The sequence below is a fragment of the Geotrypetes seraphini genome, chromosome 5 (genome assembly GCF_902459505.1).
Source record: "Geotrypetes seraphini chromosome 5, aGeoSer1.1, whole genome shotgun sequence".
In the NCBI taxonomy this organism is placed as follows: domain Eukaryota; kingdom Metazoa; phylum Chordata; class Amphibia; order Gymnophiona; family Dermophiidae; genus Geotrypetes; species Geotrypetes seraphini.
The window spans coordinates 179,776,581-179,793,415 of NC_047088.1; the positions used below are offsets into that span (position 1 = coordinate 179,776,581).

At 42.0% G+C, this 16,835-nt stretch overlaps 1 protein-coding gene and 1 long non-coding RNA gene across 4 annotated transcripts in view; one reads left to right on the plus strand and one right to left on the minus strand.

Moving 5' to 3' along the window:
* Nucleotides 1–10,561: 10,561 nt before the first annotated feature.
* Nucleotides 10,562–14,203, minus strand: LOC117361427. Its single transcript, XR_004539647.1, has 3 exons — nt 13,013–14,203; nt 12,368–12,417; nt 10,562–11,223 (listed from the first exon to the last, which is right to left on the minus strand). It is a non-coding gene; the product is annotated as an uncharacterized LOC117361427 (long non-coding RNA).
* A 186-nt stretch (nt 14,204–14,389) lies between these two features.
* The window catches only part of TMEFF2 (transmembrane protein with EGF like and two follistatin like domains 2), a 512,432-nt gene continuing 509,986 nt past the window's right edge, over nt 14,390–16,835 (plus strand). For 2 of the 3 annotated variants that reach the window (XM_033944051.1, XM_033944053.1), the window contains exon 1: nt 14,390–14,911. In XM_033944051.1, the coding sequence (XP_033799942.1) occupies nt 14,749–14,911 (163 nt within the window). In that variant the 5' untranslated portion in view covers nt 14,390–14,748. The remainder of the gene's footprint in view (nt 14,912–16,835) is intronic. The other variant, XM_033944052.1, reaches the window with a different exon arrangement.

A 16,835-nucleotide genomic window follows, 5' to 3' on the forward strand; every position in this document is an offset into this window, starting at 1 on the left:
AAGTGGAAGGGCTAGAGCATCCAGTTCTATACTTAAGTCGGAAATTGCACGATAATGAAAAGCATTACGCGACGGTAGAACTGGAGTGCCTAGCTGCCAAATGGGCCATGCAGAGTTTAGAACACTATTTGGATGGACAGGAGTTCACATTAGTGATTGATCACGCAGCATTAAATTGGCTTAACTTAATGAGAAATAATAATGCCAGGCTCACTAGGTGGTATCTAGCTCTGCAAACCTTTCGGTATAAGACCATACATAGACCAGGGCGATTACATAACAATGCTGACGCTCTATCTCGGATTGGGGAGAAAGATACACCTAAGCATAGGTCCACCCCTAGCAGCCATTTAAGTGGGGGGGTATGTGATATGCAAGGTATGCCTGCTAGGGCTGTGCATAGTAGAAATCCCACTGTTAGAGCAGATATCCCTGTGCCTACTATTACTCCTGTGTCCAGCAGAGGGAGTGCAGGTGTCAGAAGGCAGATTTCCCTTCCCCCACCTAGTCAGGGAAAGGAAGGGAGGATATCCGGCACACCTGAGAGTTTGGGGCGTGGTCCCAAGTTCCTAAACCTCAAGGCTGCCTGGCTGGAAGGGGAGAGGCAAGCAGGCAGTGAAGGCAAACAGTCACCAAGCTCAGGGCTGAGGGCTCTGCAAGGCTGTTATGTTCCAGAGCAGATGGAACTGGTAGAGGCTGGGGCAGAGCCATCTGAAGAGCCTTTCTCAGAGTTCCAGGAAATGGAACTAGACTTTGTACCGGAGTCCTGCACAGAGGTACCTGCCAACCCACAGCCCATGGAAGTTTGCTAACCAAAGGCAAGTGGTCACTGTGGATTACAAATGTACCAGTTTTTCAGTATGGACTATTCTTAAGCATGTCTGACAGTGTTTGTTGAAAGGTGGTGGGGATTAGCCCCACGTTAATTGTGGAGGGATAGAGGGCCATATCTTGGCAATATTCCAGCACGTGGAGCACACCACCTTCTCCAGCACTACTGCGGCTGGAGGAATCAGTGCGGGTGCAATGATTCAAGCTTAAGTCTGTTGTTGGTTTGAAGAAAGTAAAGACTTAGGCCAGGACTTTATTTTGGATGTGCAGCAATCCTTTACTAGGGAAAAAAGGAAGAAGAAATTTGTTGTTTTTTTTCTTTTTGAGTTTTAAAACCTCTTTGCGGTTTGGAGAAATACTGGTTTGCAATAAGACTCTTAATGGTACTTAAACTGGAGGTTCAAGGACTTACCAATGAGCGGCTATGACCTGACAAAGTTTAATGTGCTTGATTACTTTATTTTTGAAGACTGATATCAAGTTGTTTTGTAAAGTAACCATTTTGTGTGGGGAATCGCTCCATTAAATCCAGTCCAGTTTTTGTTTGTTTCCAGACTTACCAGTTTGCAGTGTGTTTTTTTTGGTTGTGTTGAATCCTGACATTAATTATCCCTGTGTTGCTAGCCACAGCACACAGGAGCCCAAAACTTCTATGTCCCAGCGGCACCGGACGCATTGCCTTAACCCCGCTGGTGACAATACCTAAAGATAGGCACCTACATCGGTGCACCTAACTGATGAAAGCACCTAACTTAATTGTTTATTTGAAAAGCAGTCATTGGTTGTTCTTTGACAAGGTTGGATAAGTTCCTACTGGAACAGAACATACGCAAGTAAGGCTAGACTCAAATAGGGCACTGGTGTTTGACCAAAAGGCCGCCGTGTGAGCGGACTGCTGGGCACGATGGACCACTGGTCTGACCAGCAGCGGCAAATCTTACGTTCTTATATCTGTCAGAACCTATTATTTCACTGTTGTTGCTCTTCACTACCCCCTATAAACTACCAGCCTAGGCAATTTTCTACACTGCCTAGTGTTTAAGCCAGCCTTGATAGTAATATAATCAGACACAAACTTGTGATAAATTATGGTTTTTGAGATCACAATTTGTTAATTTTCATTAAAAACAGATTGCTTGCTTTCTTTTGATCTTTCTCTTTTATTCTCCGAGACATAAGTAGACTTAATTGGCACCAATAAATAACACTTAGCACTTTGTAAATGATATAAATTGCACTTAATTGTATGTTGGGCGTCTAACATGAGAGGGGCCTATCACTTTGAGGTAGGTGCCTTGTCCAAGGTTCTTACCACGAAGAAGGCATGGCTAGAGAGTGGCACATGGGCGTTTTGCACGTAGGCACCTGTTTTGAATTTAGGCACCAGCACATGCATTTAAGCCAAAAAAAAAACCATGGCATAAATAGGGTGTGCCTAAAATTAGGGTGCCTGACAATGCCTAAGCCCACATAGTTGGCTCTAAGCATGATTCTATACAATGGGGCTCATTTTCAAAAAAAGCTAGACGTCCGAAGACAGCATAAACCAGCTCTTGGACGTCTTACTAATCAAAACATCCAAGTGGGCTTTACATTAAAAGTTCCAGGTACAAATGTCACCATATCTTGCTTATACTGGGTGGTGAGCCTTCCAAAACCTACTGTATCTACATTAAGATGACACCTGCAGGCATAAGGGCTATTGTGGTGGGCATAGTAAGTTTTGGATGGGTTTTGGAGGGCTCACCATACAATGTAAGCAGTTTATAGTGACATGTGTGTCTGGGGCTTTGAAATGTGACAGTCACTGCAGTACCCCCTAGAGCAGTGGTCTCAAACGCAAACCCTTTGCAGGGCCACATTTTAGATTTGTAGGTAGTTGGAGGGCCGCAGAAAAAATAGTTAATGTCTTATTAAAGAAATGACAATTATGCATGAGGTAAAACTCTTTATAGTTTATAAAACTTTCCTGTAACAGTTAAAAGGAAAGATATATAAACTATAAAGAGTTTTACCTCATGCAAAATTGTCATTTCTTTAATAAGACATTAACTATTTTTTCTGCGGCCCTCCAAGTACTCTATTTTTTCTGCAGCCCTCACATTTAAAGTTTAATATCTTTTCTTTCTCAAAACTGGCACATTTCGATCACTATATTGAAAATAAAATCATTTTCCCTACCTTTGTTGTCTGGTGACTTTATTTTTCTGTGCTTTCAACTATGTTTCCAGGGCCTTCTTGTCCTTTGACTGCTTTTCTCTGTCTTCACTTTCTGCCTTGCATCCATCTTTGGCATCAACTTAATGTTCAATTTTTCTGCTTTCTTATCAAAATCTATGTTTCCATGTCTTACCTTCCCTTCCTATCTTCTCTCTTCTTCCAACCTATTTCCATGGGCTGGCATCTCTTTCCTTCCTTTCTCTCCCTCCCTCCTTCCTTCCTTTCCCCTGGTCTGGCATCTGTCTCCTTCCCTTCCCCCATGCCCTGGCATCTCTCCCTCACCCTCCATGGTCTGATATCTCCTTTCCTTCTCTCCCTCCCATGAACTTGGCTTCTTCTCTTGTTCCTCTCCTCTCTCTTCTCCTTCCTTCCCTCTCTTTCCCCAATTGGGTGCAGCAGCAACAGAAGCAGCATTTCCCTTCCCCCTTTCCTGTGCAGGAGAGGCATTTCTCTTCCCCTTTTCTTCCCTCTCCCTGTACAGCAGCAGCAGCAGCATTTCCCTAGGGTCCCCCTTTCCTATGTAGCAGAAGCATTTCTCTTTCCCCTTCCCTTCTCTTCCTTGTGGAGCAGCAGCGTGTCTGGCCGGCTCGTTCTGCGGATGGCAGCTCCTTGCGAGATCCGCGCCTGCGTCTGAAGCCTCTCTGAAGTTGTGACATCAGAAAAGCTTCCGATGCAGGAGTGGATAGCGCGAGGAGCCGCCAACCTGCGGCTTTGAACAGAACGAGCCGGCCAGACACGTTGCTGCTCCAAAAGGAAGGGAAAGGGGAAGAGAAATGCTGTTGATTGCGTCCAGACCACGGGCCACAAATAAAACCTGGAGATCCACATGCGGCCCACGGGCCACGTGTTTGAGACCGCTGCCCTAGAGTGCTCCTCTGCTGTGCTCAGCTCTCTGTGAACAGTTTGCTAAGAATGCTGCTTGCTTTGAGGTCTGAAAAACGTTGTGTGTGTTTTTTATTTGGACATATCTATATTCAAGAATGACCAAAAAAGATAGACATACTAAGAACCAAAGAATAAAACAGGGGAAACAAAACCACACATTGGAATACACAAAAACAGAGTGGGATTGTCCTAATCAGAATGATGCGCACAAATAAAGTCTCTTTCAACTCATTTGATGGTTCAAATGCCTTTATTCATCCAAAATCTCATAAATTCATCCAATGACTCAATGACTCGACATGTACATGTTTCAGACAAATCGGCCTGCCTCAGGAGTCCTCGTTTCCGGCGTAATGTGACAAATTTCCCGCAGTCTTTGTTAAATTTGCTTAGATGCAGCAAACCTCAGCTCATGTGCGAATGCTGCCTTTTTCATCTTTCTACAGCAGCTCTACACGTCCATCTCAGCAGGGAGCTACAACTGCAAGGTGTGCGGAAGTCCCTCTCACATGCCCTCCAAAAAAGCTTAAGTTTGCTGCATCTAAGCAAATTGAACAAAGACTGGGGGAAATTTGTTACATTATGCAGGAAAGGAAGACTCCTGAGGCAGGTCGGTTTGGCCGAAACATGTACATTTCGAGTCATTGGATGAATTTATGAGATTTTGGATGAATAAAGGCATTTGAACCATCAGATGAGTTGAAGGACACTTTATTTGTGCACATCATTCTGATTAGGACAATACCACTGTGTTTTTGTATATACTAAGAATCAAAACATCTACAAAGGTCATTTTCACACACACAAAAAAAAGATATCTTGCTGTTTTGAGAATGGACATTTTCTCTACTAGATTTCTGGACGTCTTTCCCAAAACGTCCAAATTCAGACTTAGACGTCCTACTGAAAATGCCCCTCAATGTGTCTAACTTTTATAGAATTGTGCTTAATGGCACTCTAATCAGTGCCTAATATTTTAGATGTCATATATAGAATTGGGCCCTTTCTGCATAAAGAATGGTACAAATGGATTGATGTTTTACTTCATCAAAAATTTCAAAGACTAGGGGCACTCGAAATTACAGGGAAATACTTTTAAAACCAACAGAAATATTTTTTTCACTCAGAGAATAGTTAAGCTCTGGAACGTGTTGCCAGAGGATGTTGTAATAGCAGTTAGAACTGGTTTTATAAAAGGTTTGGACAATTTCCTGGAGGAAAAGTCCATAGTCTGCAATTGAGAGAGACATGGGGAAAGCCAATGCTTGCCCTGGATCGGTAACATGGATTGTTGCTACTATTTAGGATTTTAAAAACAAAAACACTGTGGAGAAGTTCTGCACATTAGGGCATTACTCTATCACGCAGAGCTCTTGAGCAGGACTGTTCTCAGCCTTTGATCCACGTTCTTTGACTTAGGACTCTTAGCGACCCCTGAGGAAGACAGGGTTGTCGAAACACGGACCGTGTTGGGTCCACAGTTCCCATCTTATGGGTCCTAGACATTTTATTATGTGGATTTTATGACTGTATCTTCAATAAAGCCTGCATCTTGGACATCTTCTCCACAGTGTTTTTTATTTTTAAAACCCCAAATAGTAGCAACAATCCATGTTTCTGATCCAGGGCAAGCATTGGCTTTCCCCATGTCTCTCTCAATTGCAGACTATTAACTTTTCCTCCAGGAACTTGTCCAAACCTTTTATAAAACCAGCTCTAACTGCTGTTACATCCTCTGGCAACACGTTCCAGAGCTTAACTATTCTCTGAGTGAAAAAAAATATTTCTATTGGTTTCAAAAGTATTTCCTTGTAATTTCGAGTGCCCCCCAAGTGTTTGTAATTTTTGATGAAGTAAAACATCAATCCATTTGTTTTTGGTTGCTCTTTGATTCTGTGGAGTACCAGGGTCAATTTCTGTTTGGTTGTACTATTTTGGGTTTTGCCAGGTACTAGTGACCTGGATTGGCCACTGTGGAAACAGGATACAGTGTTAGATGGGCCATTGGTCACACCCAGTATGACTATTCTTATGTTCTTATGTCATAGTATTCTATAACTTGCATGCACAATTGCTAGACACACCAATGACCCTCCCATACCCCTTTACTTTATAATTGTGCACTAAGGCATTTAGACACTGACTGGCCAATTCAAATTGATTTAGCTGGCTGCTGACTTATTACATCAGTGACACTTAGGTCTCCTTTTACGAAACTGTGATAGCAGTTTTTAGCGTGGGGAGCCGCGCTGAATGGCCTGCGCTGCTCCCGACTATAATGCCTCCTATCCCATGACTTTCTAATTTCCTCAGAAGTCTTTCATGAGGAACTTTGCCAAATGTGTTTTGAAGATCCAAATACACAATATGAACCAGTTCACCTTTATTCACATGTTCATTCACCCCTTCAAAGAAATACAGTAGATTGATGAGGCAAATTCATTTACTGTAATATCTTTTCTGGTTTTTCGTAAAAGCTCTCATTTTTGTTCCACAATACAGCTTGGCTTTTTACAAAATTTGCTACAGAAGAATTCTAGATGGTTCTTTTACTTAACAATCCAAAAAAATTTGGAATTCTATTCCTGGCAAATTTACATTTCTCTGGAATATTTCAAGTTCTGTAAAGCTTTGAAAATGTGATTTGCTGTGTTTTATTTACTGTATTGTAAGATATGCAGAATATGAAATAAATTAACCTGTAACCTTGCTTTTCATATCTTTTGTAACCCATTTGGACTCCTTGATGATATAAGTGGGATATCCTTCCACTGTGTATTCTGCAGTTGTCTGGGAAGTATAGCTGCATTAATACAGCATGTATCACTTGAAAATGCACTGAAAGCGAATATATTTTTAGGAGGTACTTTCAGAATGGGATAAGCACCATTTATACAAACAGAGGGAAATTCTGTAAGGGTCACCTAAAGTTAGGTGCCAGCAGGCGCCTAACTTGGTTGTTTTAATCTGTTTTAAGTGGTGCAATAATTAATCGCACCATTAAAATCTGATTACAAAACAATAAAAAAAAAAAAATCCAGGTGCCTCCCAGGACCAACAGCTAACACTTGGATGCCTAGGCCCTCTTTTTACTAAGGTGTGTTAACCAATTAGCATGCACTATCAATTTAGCGTGCGCTAAATGATGACGCGTGCATGTTAGTCTAAGGTCGTGTTAGTGTTTAGCGCGCACTAATTTGATTAGTGCGCACTAATCGGTTAGCGCACCTTAGCAAAAGAGGGGGTTAGTGATGCCGCACATCTAAGCAAATTCCAAACTAGAATCCTGGCTACTGTTCACACATCCAGTGCTTATAATCACACTCACACGGTCATCAGCAGCACAGATCAAACATGTTAGGTATAGGGATCATCAGATTGCCACCCGGGTAGCATAACCCAGACTGGCTACAATCCTCATTAATCCCAATTGGTAACTTCCTGCGATGTGCTTATTACTGTGAACTCTTATTATCCATTACAGTCTTCTGCTACACCTTATCTTATTACTGCTTTTTATCAACTTTTTTTCAGTTTTTATCGATTTTTAATGTATAATATAAGAAACAATGAATTTACTGTATCTTGCAGCACCACCTCATCTAAGCAGGCATGTTCAGGGGCAAAGTTGGTCTTAGGCGTCACTAGACACCACTAGGCACAATTCTACAATGAACCTAGTTGCCAGAAATGTAATCCTTTAAAACCCCGGCCTATGTTACCAGCGCTTACATTTGTTGTTAGGTGCCAGTAATGCTGGCAGTAACAATTCTCTAAGTGGCACCTGAATGTGACTGACACACGGCAGACACCATTTTACTAGTTGTCTGATGTTTCAGGCCCATTTATAGAATCAACCCCACAGTATCTAAATGATTGCAGACCTGCAAGTAATGATATATTCCAATTAGTAAATTCAGAATAAAATACTTTTTTTCTACCTTCGTTGTCTGAACATTTTATTTTCCAAGTTTTATTAAAATTTGATTTGATCGCTTATCTTGGTTTACTAAGCAATGTACAATTTAAATTTTTTAAATGGGTACATTTTGATATAAAATATAGTCCACACTGGCTATGGAAAAACCATTTGCTCAATTGATTACACTTCTCCCTCCGTATTTACGGTTTCGATTATTTGCGGTTTCGATTATTTGCGGTTTCGATTATTTGCGGTTTTTAGCTTGCTGGCTCCTCTCCCCCAATTACATCAGCTTGCATCGAGAAATCGCTGATTCCAAGCATTTACAGAGAAAATTGCTGATTCCCAGTACTTTCTTCACCGTGTTTTGCTTCTCCTTCAGGAACAGGTCAGGTCTCCCACCATGCTATTCACGGTTTCACCATATTCACAATGGTTTTTAGTAGAACACAGCGAATAACATATGAAAAAGTTATTCGTGGTTTTTCTGTATTCGTGGGTCTGTTAATCCCCTATCACCACGAATACGGAGGGAGAAATGTAATCTCCAACTTACTGTGAACAAACTTAACTGAGTTCTAATTACGCTCAAGACCTCAAACACCCAAGACACTACTTTTGTTGTTTTTCTTGTCCTTGCTGGGGTGAAGTGTTCATCATCGGTCTTGTGCAGAATTTTTAGTTGATAAATTAAATATTTTATATATATTTAATTGTGGTGGAAAATTCTTATAAAGAAGAACACGTAACTCGAAGCCCTTCACTGGTAAGTTTCTTCAGGGGCTATTGCTCTGCTCCAACACACTTATCTACTGAACGTTAGAAATACTCGTGTGCTCCTCTCACCACAATTAAATATATATAAAAATATTTAGTTTGTCAACTAAAAATCCTGCACAAGACCGAAGATGAACACTTTACCCCAGCAAGGACACGAAAAACAACAAAAGTAGTGTCTTGGATGTTTGAGGTCTTGAGCTCAGTTACGTTTGTTCACAGTAAGTTGGTGATATACAATATAGTCACAGAGAAAATACAAAAACACTGACTCGTTCACAAGGAGAGGAGGGGAAGAAATACAATCTTTTATAGAAAAAGGAACATTTAAGGTAAAGAATGGTATGGAGGGGGATTAAATGCAAAGAAGTAAAAAATATGTCTGAGCGGAGTTACAAAGTATAAGCATCTTTGAATAGAAAGCATTTCAGGTTGCTTTTGAAGTGGTCTAGGTTCTTTTCTTCTCATAAGTATAGTGGTAGGGCGTTCCAAATTTTGGTGCGGTAACAGAGAAAATGTCTTGATGCCGCGCACCTATTGTCTTTAATGGCAGGACAGTCAATCGATGTTGGTCGATTGCCTGAAGTGCACGTGACGGTATTTAAGGAATGAGTAGTTTATTTATAAATTGGGGCTCTTTTGATGATAGTGTTTTAAATGATAGTAATATGATCTTGAATGAGATTCTACGACTGTTCATTTTTGTCCCGGTATCTCTCTTCTGTGTTTGCAGTGTCTTCTGTCCATTTGGCTATTTTTTTTCTCTCCATCCTCCTCCTGCATCCTTATCCATCTTGTCTAACATCTCCCCTCTGTGTCCCTGTCCCTTTAGTGAAAGCCCCTGACCTGTCCATGCCTCTTCCATGGCTACACCTCCTTTTCAGCTGCATGCTAAAAAAGGTATGATGCAAGCATAAATCCACATTGTTGACAATTAATGTCAATAATTGATTGTTACCACCCAATTATTGACAGTATTTGCCTCCTTAATGAAATACACTAGACTCCGTTAACTGGAACTCAAGCAACCAGAAAAAAAATTTAAGAAATACTGTAAATAAAAATGAAAATAAAATTGATTTCTGGCAGAAATGTAAGTGTAAACTTGGCATGCCACATCTGAGTATGCTCAGGCTTTGCCTACCACATGCCTGGTAGTATGTCTGGAACAGTTTATGGTCTGGCATAGTATGGGGTATAATATTAGATAGGTTTATTTTTAATAGTAACTCTCAAGCAACCAGAAACTACATTTGTCCAGTATCTATCAATCCCCTTGTGTGCCAGTTAACTGAGAGTGTACTGTAAATTGCAAGCACAATTTTTAGCACCATATATAAAATCCAGGAAAGTAAGTGCAAAATCTTACTGCAGGTATGTAAATAGGCCCCACTGTATATTATTTTTGTTATCACTCCTCCAACCAACAACAATGCATTTACAGCACTCGACTACTTGTGATTTGAGCCACAGAAGCCAGCACTATGTACCTCTAATATTGTGCAAACTTCTTTGTTGTATTCAGGGAAGAGTCATTTGTATTGTGTTTGGCATCCTCCATCATTTCAAAATGTTACTATGATTTGTGCATCTATGAGCAAAAGGTTCAAAAGCTTCTATACCTCCTCAAGCATATGCACCCTCCTGCATGCAGTTTGTCATGGTCTATGCAGGAATTTTAAGATACAAACATAAGGAAGTTCTTCACCCAGAGAATGGCGGAGAGCTGGAATGCTCTTCCGGAGTCTGATGTAGGAGAAAACACCCTCCAGGGTTTCAAGACTAAGCTGGACAAGTTCCTGCTAAACTGGGACGTACACAGGTGAGGCTGGACTCATTTTAGAGCACTGGTCTTTGACCCGGGGGCTGCCGCGTGAGCGGACTGCTGGGCACAATGGACCACTGGTCTGACCCAGCAGCGGCAATTCTTATGTTCTTATAAAAAGTTTACACTGTAGGCTTAAAAAAAAAAAGAGCAGTTGAATTTATGCACCTCATGTATTCTAATTATTTCTAAAAGTTGTATTTTCCACTAGTAAGAAAGTCTAACTTTTTTTTTAACTTCCAAGACTCCAAGAAAAGCAAGCAAGAAAGCAACAGCAAAACGACATTGAAATAAATAGAAAACGTCAATAGGCTGACAGCAAATTATAACTATGGTATGACATAGGATCAGAGGTAATTACACAGTGCTAGCCAGTTTTGTTTCAGTGAATTGAGTGCAGCTAAGGAAACTGTGTGAATTACTTAAGCTAAATGCCCTAATAATTTCTAGTTTATTTCTAGTATAGCTCTGTGCACTTCATTGATCACACTGGGGGTCACCATGGCTTCCCCTTTCTCTATTATCTGCATTTTATTGTTAGGAAATTCTGTTAGTCTTTCAGAAAGGCTGCCTGGAGTTAAAGATCAAACATTTGAGGCAGGCCATCCTGCCTGTTTTGTGCATGCAAAGTCAGTGAAATCAGGTAGTCGAGGATCAAAAAACCTTTGCCGCCAAGAATCTCTTTTCTTTAATGAACTCTTGTCAGTTTTCCGACGCTTTCAGTCGCGTTTTTGACTTTAATTGCTTGCAGACACAAATGCACCTGAGAGAAGAGAGGTATTTTAACATATTTCCAAATAGCAACGATGCCTGAACTGAACTGAAAAGGTGGAATTTTGATTGTAAATATGCTGTTTTGTTTTGGGGGGGTTTCTTGCTCAATGAGACATTTTTCAATGAATGATGTTCTTCTGCCACACGGTGGTGCCTAACAGCAGATCTCTTTTAGTGACGCTTCTCAAAGTTTGGTTTTGCTTTGTTAACAAAAAATACCTCCCCCCCAAAACTAAAAAAGCTTCTCACACTGTTGAATCATACTGAAAATAAGAATGAACAGGCACAACCCTTTTTCCCCACTGTATCACCACTAAGTACCCGATATTTCTGTGTAGAATTAATAAGCTTATTCTGTAGTCAGTATCTAAGGAATTGAAATATAAAATAAAAAGTAAAATCAGATACATTGAGTAACAGAGTTCCACCGATCCAGCACATACCTCTCTCATATGTTTCTCACATAAATCAATATATCAAAAACGTAGTGCTGCTCAAAATAACAAAATGATGCGGAAGCCACTTTTAGTTGAGCTACCCGATCTCCTGCTTTTCTCATATTAGAGAGCAGTTATGTAGCTAATGGATATTCCTTAAAGGATTTAGCTGCTATGTCTAGAAACTAAAAGTGATTCTCTGATGCCTTCAACGTCTGGACAAATTGATCTATTTTAATGGAGTTCTCTTAGGAAATAGCGAGATACCCGACCCCTTAATGTGATCTACAGTTTAATTGCCATGGGGGGGGGTGGGGGGTGACTGCAGTGTTCCAGAGCTGGGTAAGCAGGGGGGAGGATTAAGGGGGCAAAAATCAGCACAATTAATTTTCATGATTGCATGCAAATCTGATATGCAAGAAGGTACTGAGGTCTTAGACATGATGTATCATCGTGTCTCTAAGGTGAAGTTGAAAAGGATTTAAATTAATCATTGTAAAAGGGGAGGAAATAGACTTGTATTGACGAAAGGTCGGGCAGAGAGCGAGTGATTGTTTGCAGAGTACAGTAAGTGCCCTGGAAATACTGTAGGCTGCTGTTGGATCTCCCTTGTGTCCCCAGTAAAAGGGCTAATTACACTTGATGCTGTCAAAACAAACGTGTTCTAACCGTCTCCCCTTTTCACACAACACTTACCCTAACTTTCTTCACTGGTGCAGGTCGACTCATTTAACCCTTTCCTTAAACTACAAAACAGCAAAAGAATAAGTAAGAATTAATTGCATTCTACTACCCATCACACCCCGCAAACTAAAGTATCAGCCTGTCTTTTAAGAGGCTCATACAGTACTTGGAAACAATCCGAAATGATGCTTACAAGAGGATGGTTTTAAAATGTTAAGGGTTAGGGAACTTGCTTCTGGGGGCTCAGTGTTTACAGAAAGGCGTGCATTTGACACCTGTCAAAGTCACTAAGGCTTCCCGCCTTACTCTCATCCCAAATTCTGGCTATTGGAGTGGGGGAGGAAAATCGGTACGTCAACCTATCAACTCCTAAGCAGAAATTTCAGTCTGGTCCTTTCTTTACAAAGGAAAGGGACTGGAAATATATTAGTATGTGTATGGGGGGGGCGGGGGGCAAGGAAAACACTAGCTTCACACTTTTATCAGGGATTTTCTGGGAGCGCCTGTGACTATATCAATGTTGAAAACCAATTTTGAAAAGAAGACAAAAAATAGCACACAGCAGGTGAAAAGCTAATATACCTCCCTCGACGTATCAGATAGACATAGCATGGGGGTCAGCTTCTGCTCCATAACATACAAAGAGGCCTGAAGTACCTGATCTCTCTGTGGACTCCTCCCTCTAGTTTGTCACTCCGATGCTGAAGAGAAGTGTGTGTGACACACAGCTCTATTCTTAGCTGAAAACAGACTGAATGGAATCTGGATTCTCCCTCTTTGACAAATGCCAGAACAAAGAGCTTGCACGTCTGTGGATCCAACTGTTCTGCCAGGGTTCTAGCCCTTGGGCTATGGCCGGTACAGTGTAGGCTCACAGGTGTGGTTCGACTCCAGATGTTATGATGTGGTTTACGTTTATCGCCATTTGCTATACTGCCCTATCTTGGAGAAGTTCTGGGTGGTGTAAATAAAAAAAAAATCAGGTACCAGGTACTCTAAATATTTTCCCTAACTGTCCCTGCGGGCCTACAATCTAACGATGGTTCTAAGCTCTTTGGCTGTAGCCGGTACTGTGAGGGTTCCCAGGTGTAATTCCATGTGGTCTGTTGGGGTTCTAGGTCTTTGGCTGTAGTCGGTACAGTGAGGGTTCCCAGGTGTAATTCCATATGGTCTGCTGGGGTTCTAGCTCTTTGGCTGTAGCCGGTGCTGTGAGGGTTCCCAGGTGTAATTCCATATGGTCTGCTGGGGTTCTAGCTCTTTGGCTGAAGACGGTAGTCTGGCTTCCCAGGTGCGGATCAAATTTCAGCTGTACTACAGGCTTCTAGTTCTTAGGTTATGGCCAATACAGTGTGGGCTCCACCTCCAGAAGTTCTGCCGGGGTTCTAACCCTTGCACAAGAACAGTGTGCTCTTCCAGGTGTGTATCACAAGCCAGCTGTGCTGTCGGGATTCTCGGTATGAAGCGGACTTTCCCCCCCCCCCCCCCCTTTGAGAAACTCTTCCTGCTACTGTAACTCTCGCCCTTTGCTCTGTGGCCGGGCAGCGGTCGCTGCTGGCTGTGTCGGCTGCCGTGCCACGCTGGCAAAGTGCCTCAGAGTTATTCCAACAATTATGATTAGAGAAAGGGCGAGAGAGGCACTCGGCAAACACACGCACGCAGACGCCTGCTATACAGGAAGATCGATTTTTGTGCGCATATGCCAGATCATGTCCACAGAAGCATTTTGCCAGACTGGCCGCTCTGCAGATATTTGCTACTATTGCCCTCTCATTTACCCCGAGTCTACCCTCACGTCCCCATTCCGCCATTTGCTTCCCGGGTTAGCCCCGAATCTCCCTCTCCCGCCTCCCATTGGGTCTGACGGGCTCCGTCAGAGACTCGCCTGCCTCTCCGCCGTCTCGCTCACCTCAAGTCCTCCCCAACCACCCCGCCGACCCCCCTCCCTCCCGGGACCTGCATCCCTCTCCTCCAATCCCCTCGCAGCTCCTCCTCCACGTGACCCCGCAGGGCTGTGGAACTCGCTGCTTCCAAAGCTAAAGGGATGCGGGTTGCAGAGCGGCGGTAGCAGCAGTCTGGTTGCCGAGCGCCCTGCTTATTCGCCGTCTCTTTTTGTACCTTTTGTTTTTTTTTTCTTTTTAATCCAATTTTTTTTTTTTTTAATCTGCAAATCTCACTCTATGGCAGCTGTCATTTGGTATCTTTCAGGAGCCTCGGATATCGTTCTCCCAGCCTCTTAACTGGATTTTGGCTTGCCAACTCTCAGGATGCTAAGAATCTGCCTGTTACAGCGGTGCTGCTGGGGGGGCCCGGGATGCTAAGTAGCCCCCCCATCGCCCCTCTTCTTCTTTTGTTTTTTTTTTTTTTGGGAGCCTCTGGCACCGTTGAGTTTAGTCATGGTGGTTTTGGAATCCAACCGGCAGTGCTGGACCCTTTGTGATTGCCTTTGCTCGCTGCTTTTGCCTGCGATGTTGCTTATCATAGCCCGACCAGTAAAACTTGCAGCGTTCCCTACCTCCTTAAGTGACTGCCAAACGCCTACCGGCTGGAACTGTTCTGGTAAGCAACCAGCTCCTAGACAGGAGAGACAGGGAGAAAAAAAAAAAAAAAAACCACCCCCCAAACACCATCTTCCAAAGTGCAAAATAAGCCGCAGTACTAAATTCAACTCACCCTGTACTCCATTTAGAGATTGTGATTGCTACAGTTTATCTTTACTTTTCGAGATGTTGGCAAAAAAAAAAAAGTAGGTTGATCTTCATCTCTGTTCCTGGTCCCTTCCTTCTTTAATAGAGACGGGTTATTTCAAATAACTAAGAAGGATGCTATTTGGTGATTGGAGCAGAAGAGTTGTCAACTTGTCAGTGCACATTTCTGTGGTGCAAAAAGCTAGGGGTGGGGGGGGGGAGAAGATAAAATAACGGAGAGCGAGAAGTGCGCAATAAATTAAATCGTGACTATTTCAGAAACGCGGAGTCTTTGCAAAAGTGCGGAGGATGGCGCGCAGTCTAAGAAGGCAAGGCAGAGCAACTCCAGATGCAATCGGTCAAATAGTAATTCTGTCGCAAAAAATCTCTGATGTCTATCTCTGCCGCAAGGCGCTGTCACGTTTTTAATAAGCCACACGGTGTGTTTAACGTGCCGGACGAGTTCTGAGAAGTTAGCAGAAGTACTAATCTAGTTATCAGGCTAGCCATCCGATTGATAAAGGGAAGGGGGGGGGGGTTATTAAAATTAGTGGCAGCGGTAGTGTAAAAACTCTGGTTGACTCTGGTCTACTAGCAGGGATTAAAACAGATTTTTCTTCTTTATCTGATATCTATCTTCACCTCCAGATCTAGGGCTGCTCTTTTTGCTGCTGCAGCTTCAACGCTGTGAAATGGACTCTAATTGAATAAGGAAGGATGAGTCCTGGAGTTACTGCACTTGTAAATCTGCTTTGTGACTGATGTTACCCATTAATAAGATAATGCAGGGGTTTTTTTTGGTTTTTTTTGTGATATGTGTTAGATATAGAGATCTAAGCATATTACTAGCTAATTGTTGCAAGGATTCCTGGCGCTTAGGTGGTATCAACTGCATGGTAGAAAAAGCCAAGTCTCCTATGATGTTCAACCAGTTCAGTTGTAAGGAAGAGGGAACATTGTCCCTCATCAGACTTGCAATTAAATAGATATATCCCTTTTGACCCCTTTTCCTAATCCATATAATTTTATACTCCAACTATAAGTTATGTCATGGAAACCTTTTACAGGGATTTTTCCAGTACATAAGTAACGCTTTTTTTAATTTTTTGCATTGTCTTCTGTATTGCCATAACTACATTATAATATAATTATAAGAAAACAGGCGCAGAGTCCTATGAGAGAGATTAATATGTAAAAAGGCTGGGAGCACTTGCCCCATAGACTTGCCTTTTCATTTTTAATACATAGTGATATGGTTACGACTACTACAGTAGAATGTAAGAAAAATCAATAGAGCTAAATCTTAATGGATTTTGGAGTCTAATGTAGCTGTTCTGTTTAATATCTCTCCACATCGTGGCGGGATGGGATGGCAACTATCTGAAATGCAACATTTCCTGTCGGTTGCCCGTGTCTACAAGGAGAGGTTTACCTAGATCCCTTTGAAGCTGAAAAATTACCGGGAGGGGCGTGTGTGTGGGGGGAGGGGGGCCTGATGTGGTTTACTTAGCCGCTTAGAGTAACCTGGCACCTTTCTGCTAACTAGAGGTGATCAGTCTTCATTTGAATTAGACAGACCATCACAGAAAACATACTGCCTGTTTATCTTTATTATTGGGGCCTTTTGATGACACTGCTTGGAACAATTCCAAAGATTGGTTCCTTTCAAACACTGAACCATAAGAAGGCCTAAATTGGAAATTTTTTTTAAGCAAAACCACTTAAACACCTATCTAATGGATGATGTGCATGAATATAATAATACAGAATTAAAAAAAAAACCCTTAAAATCTTTG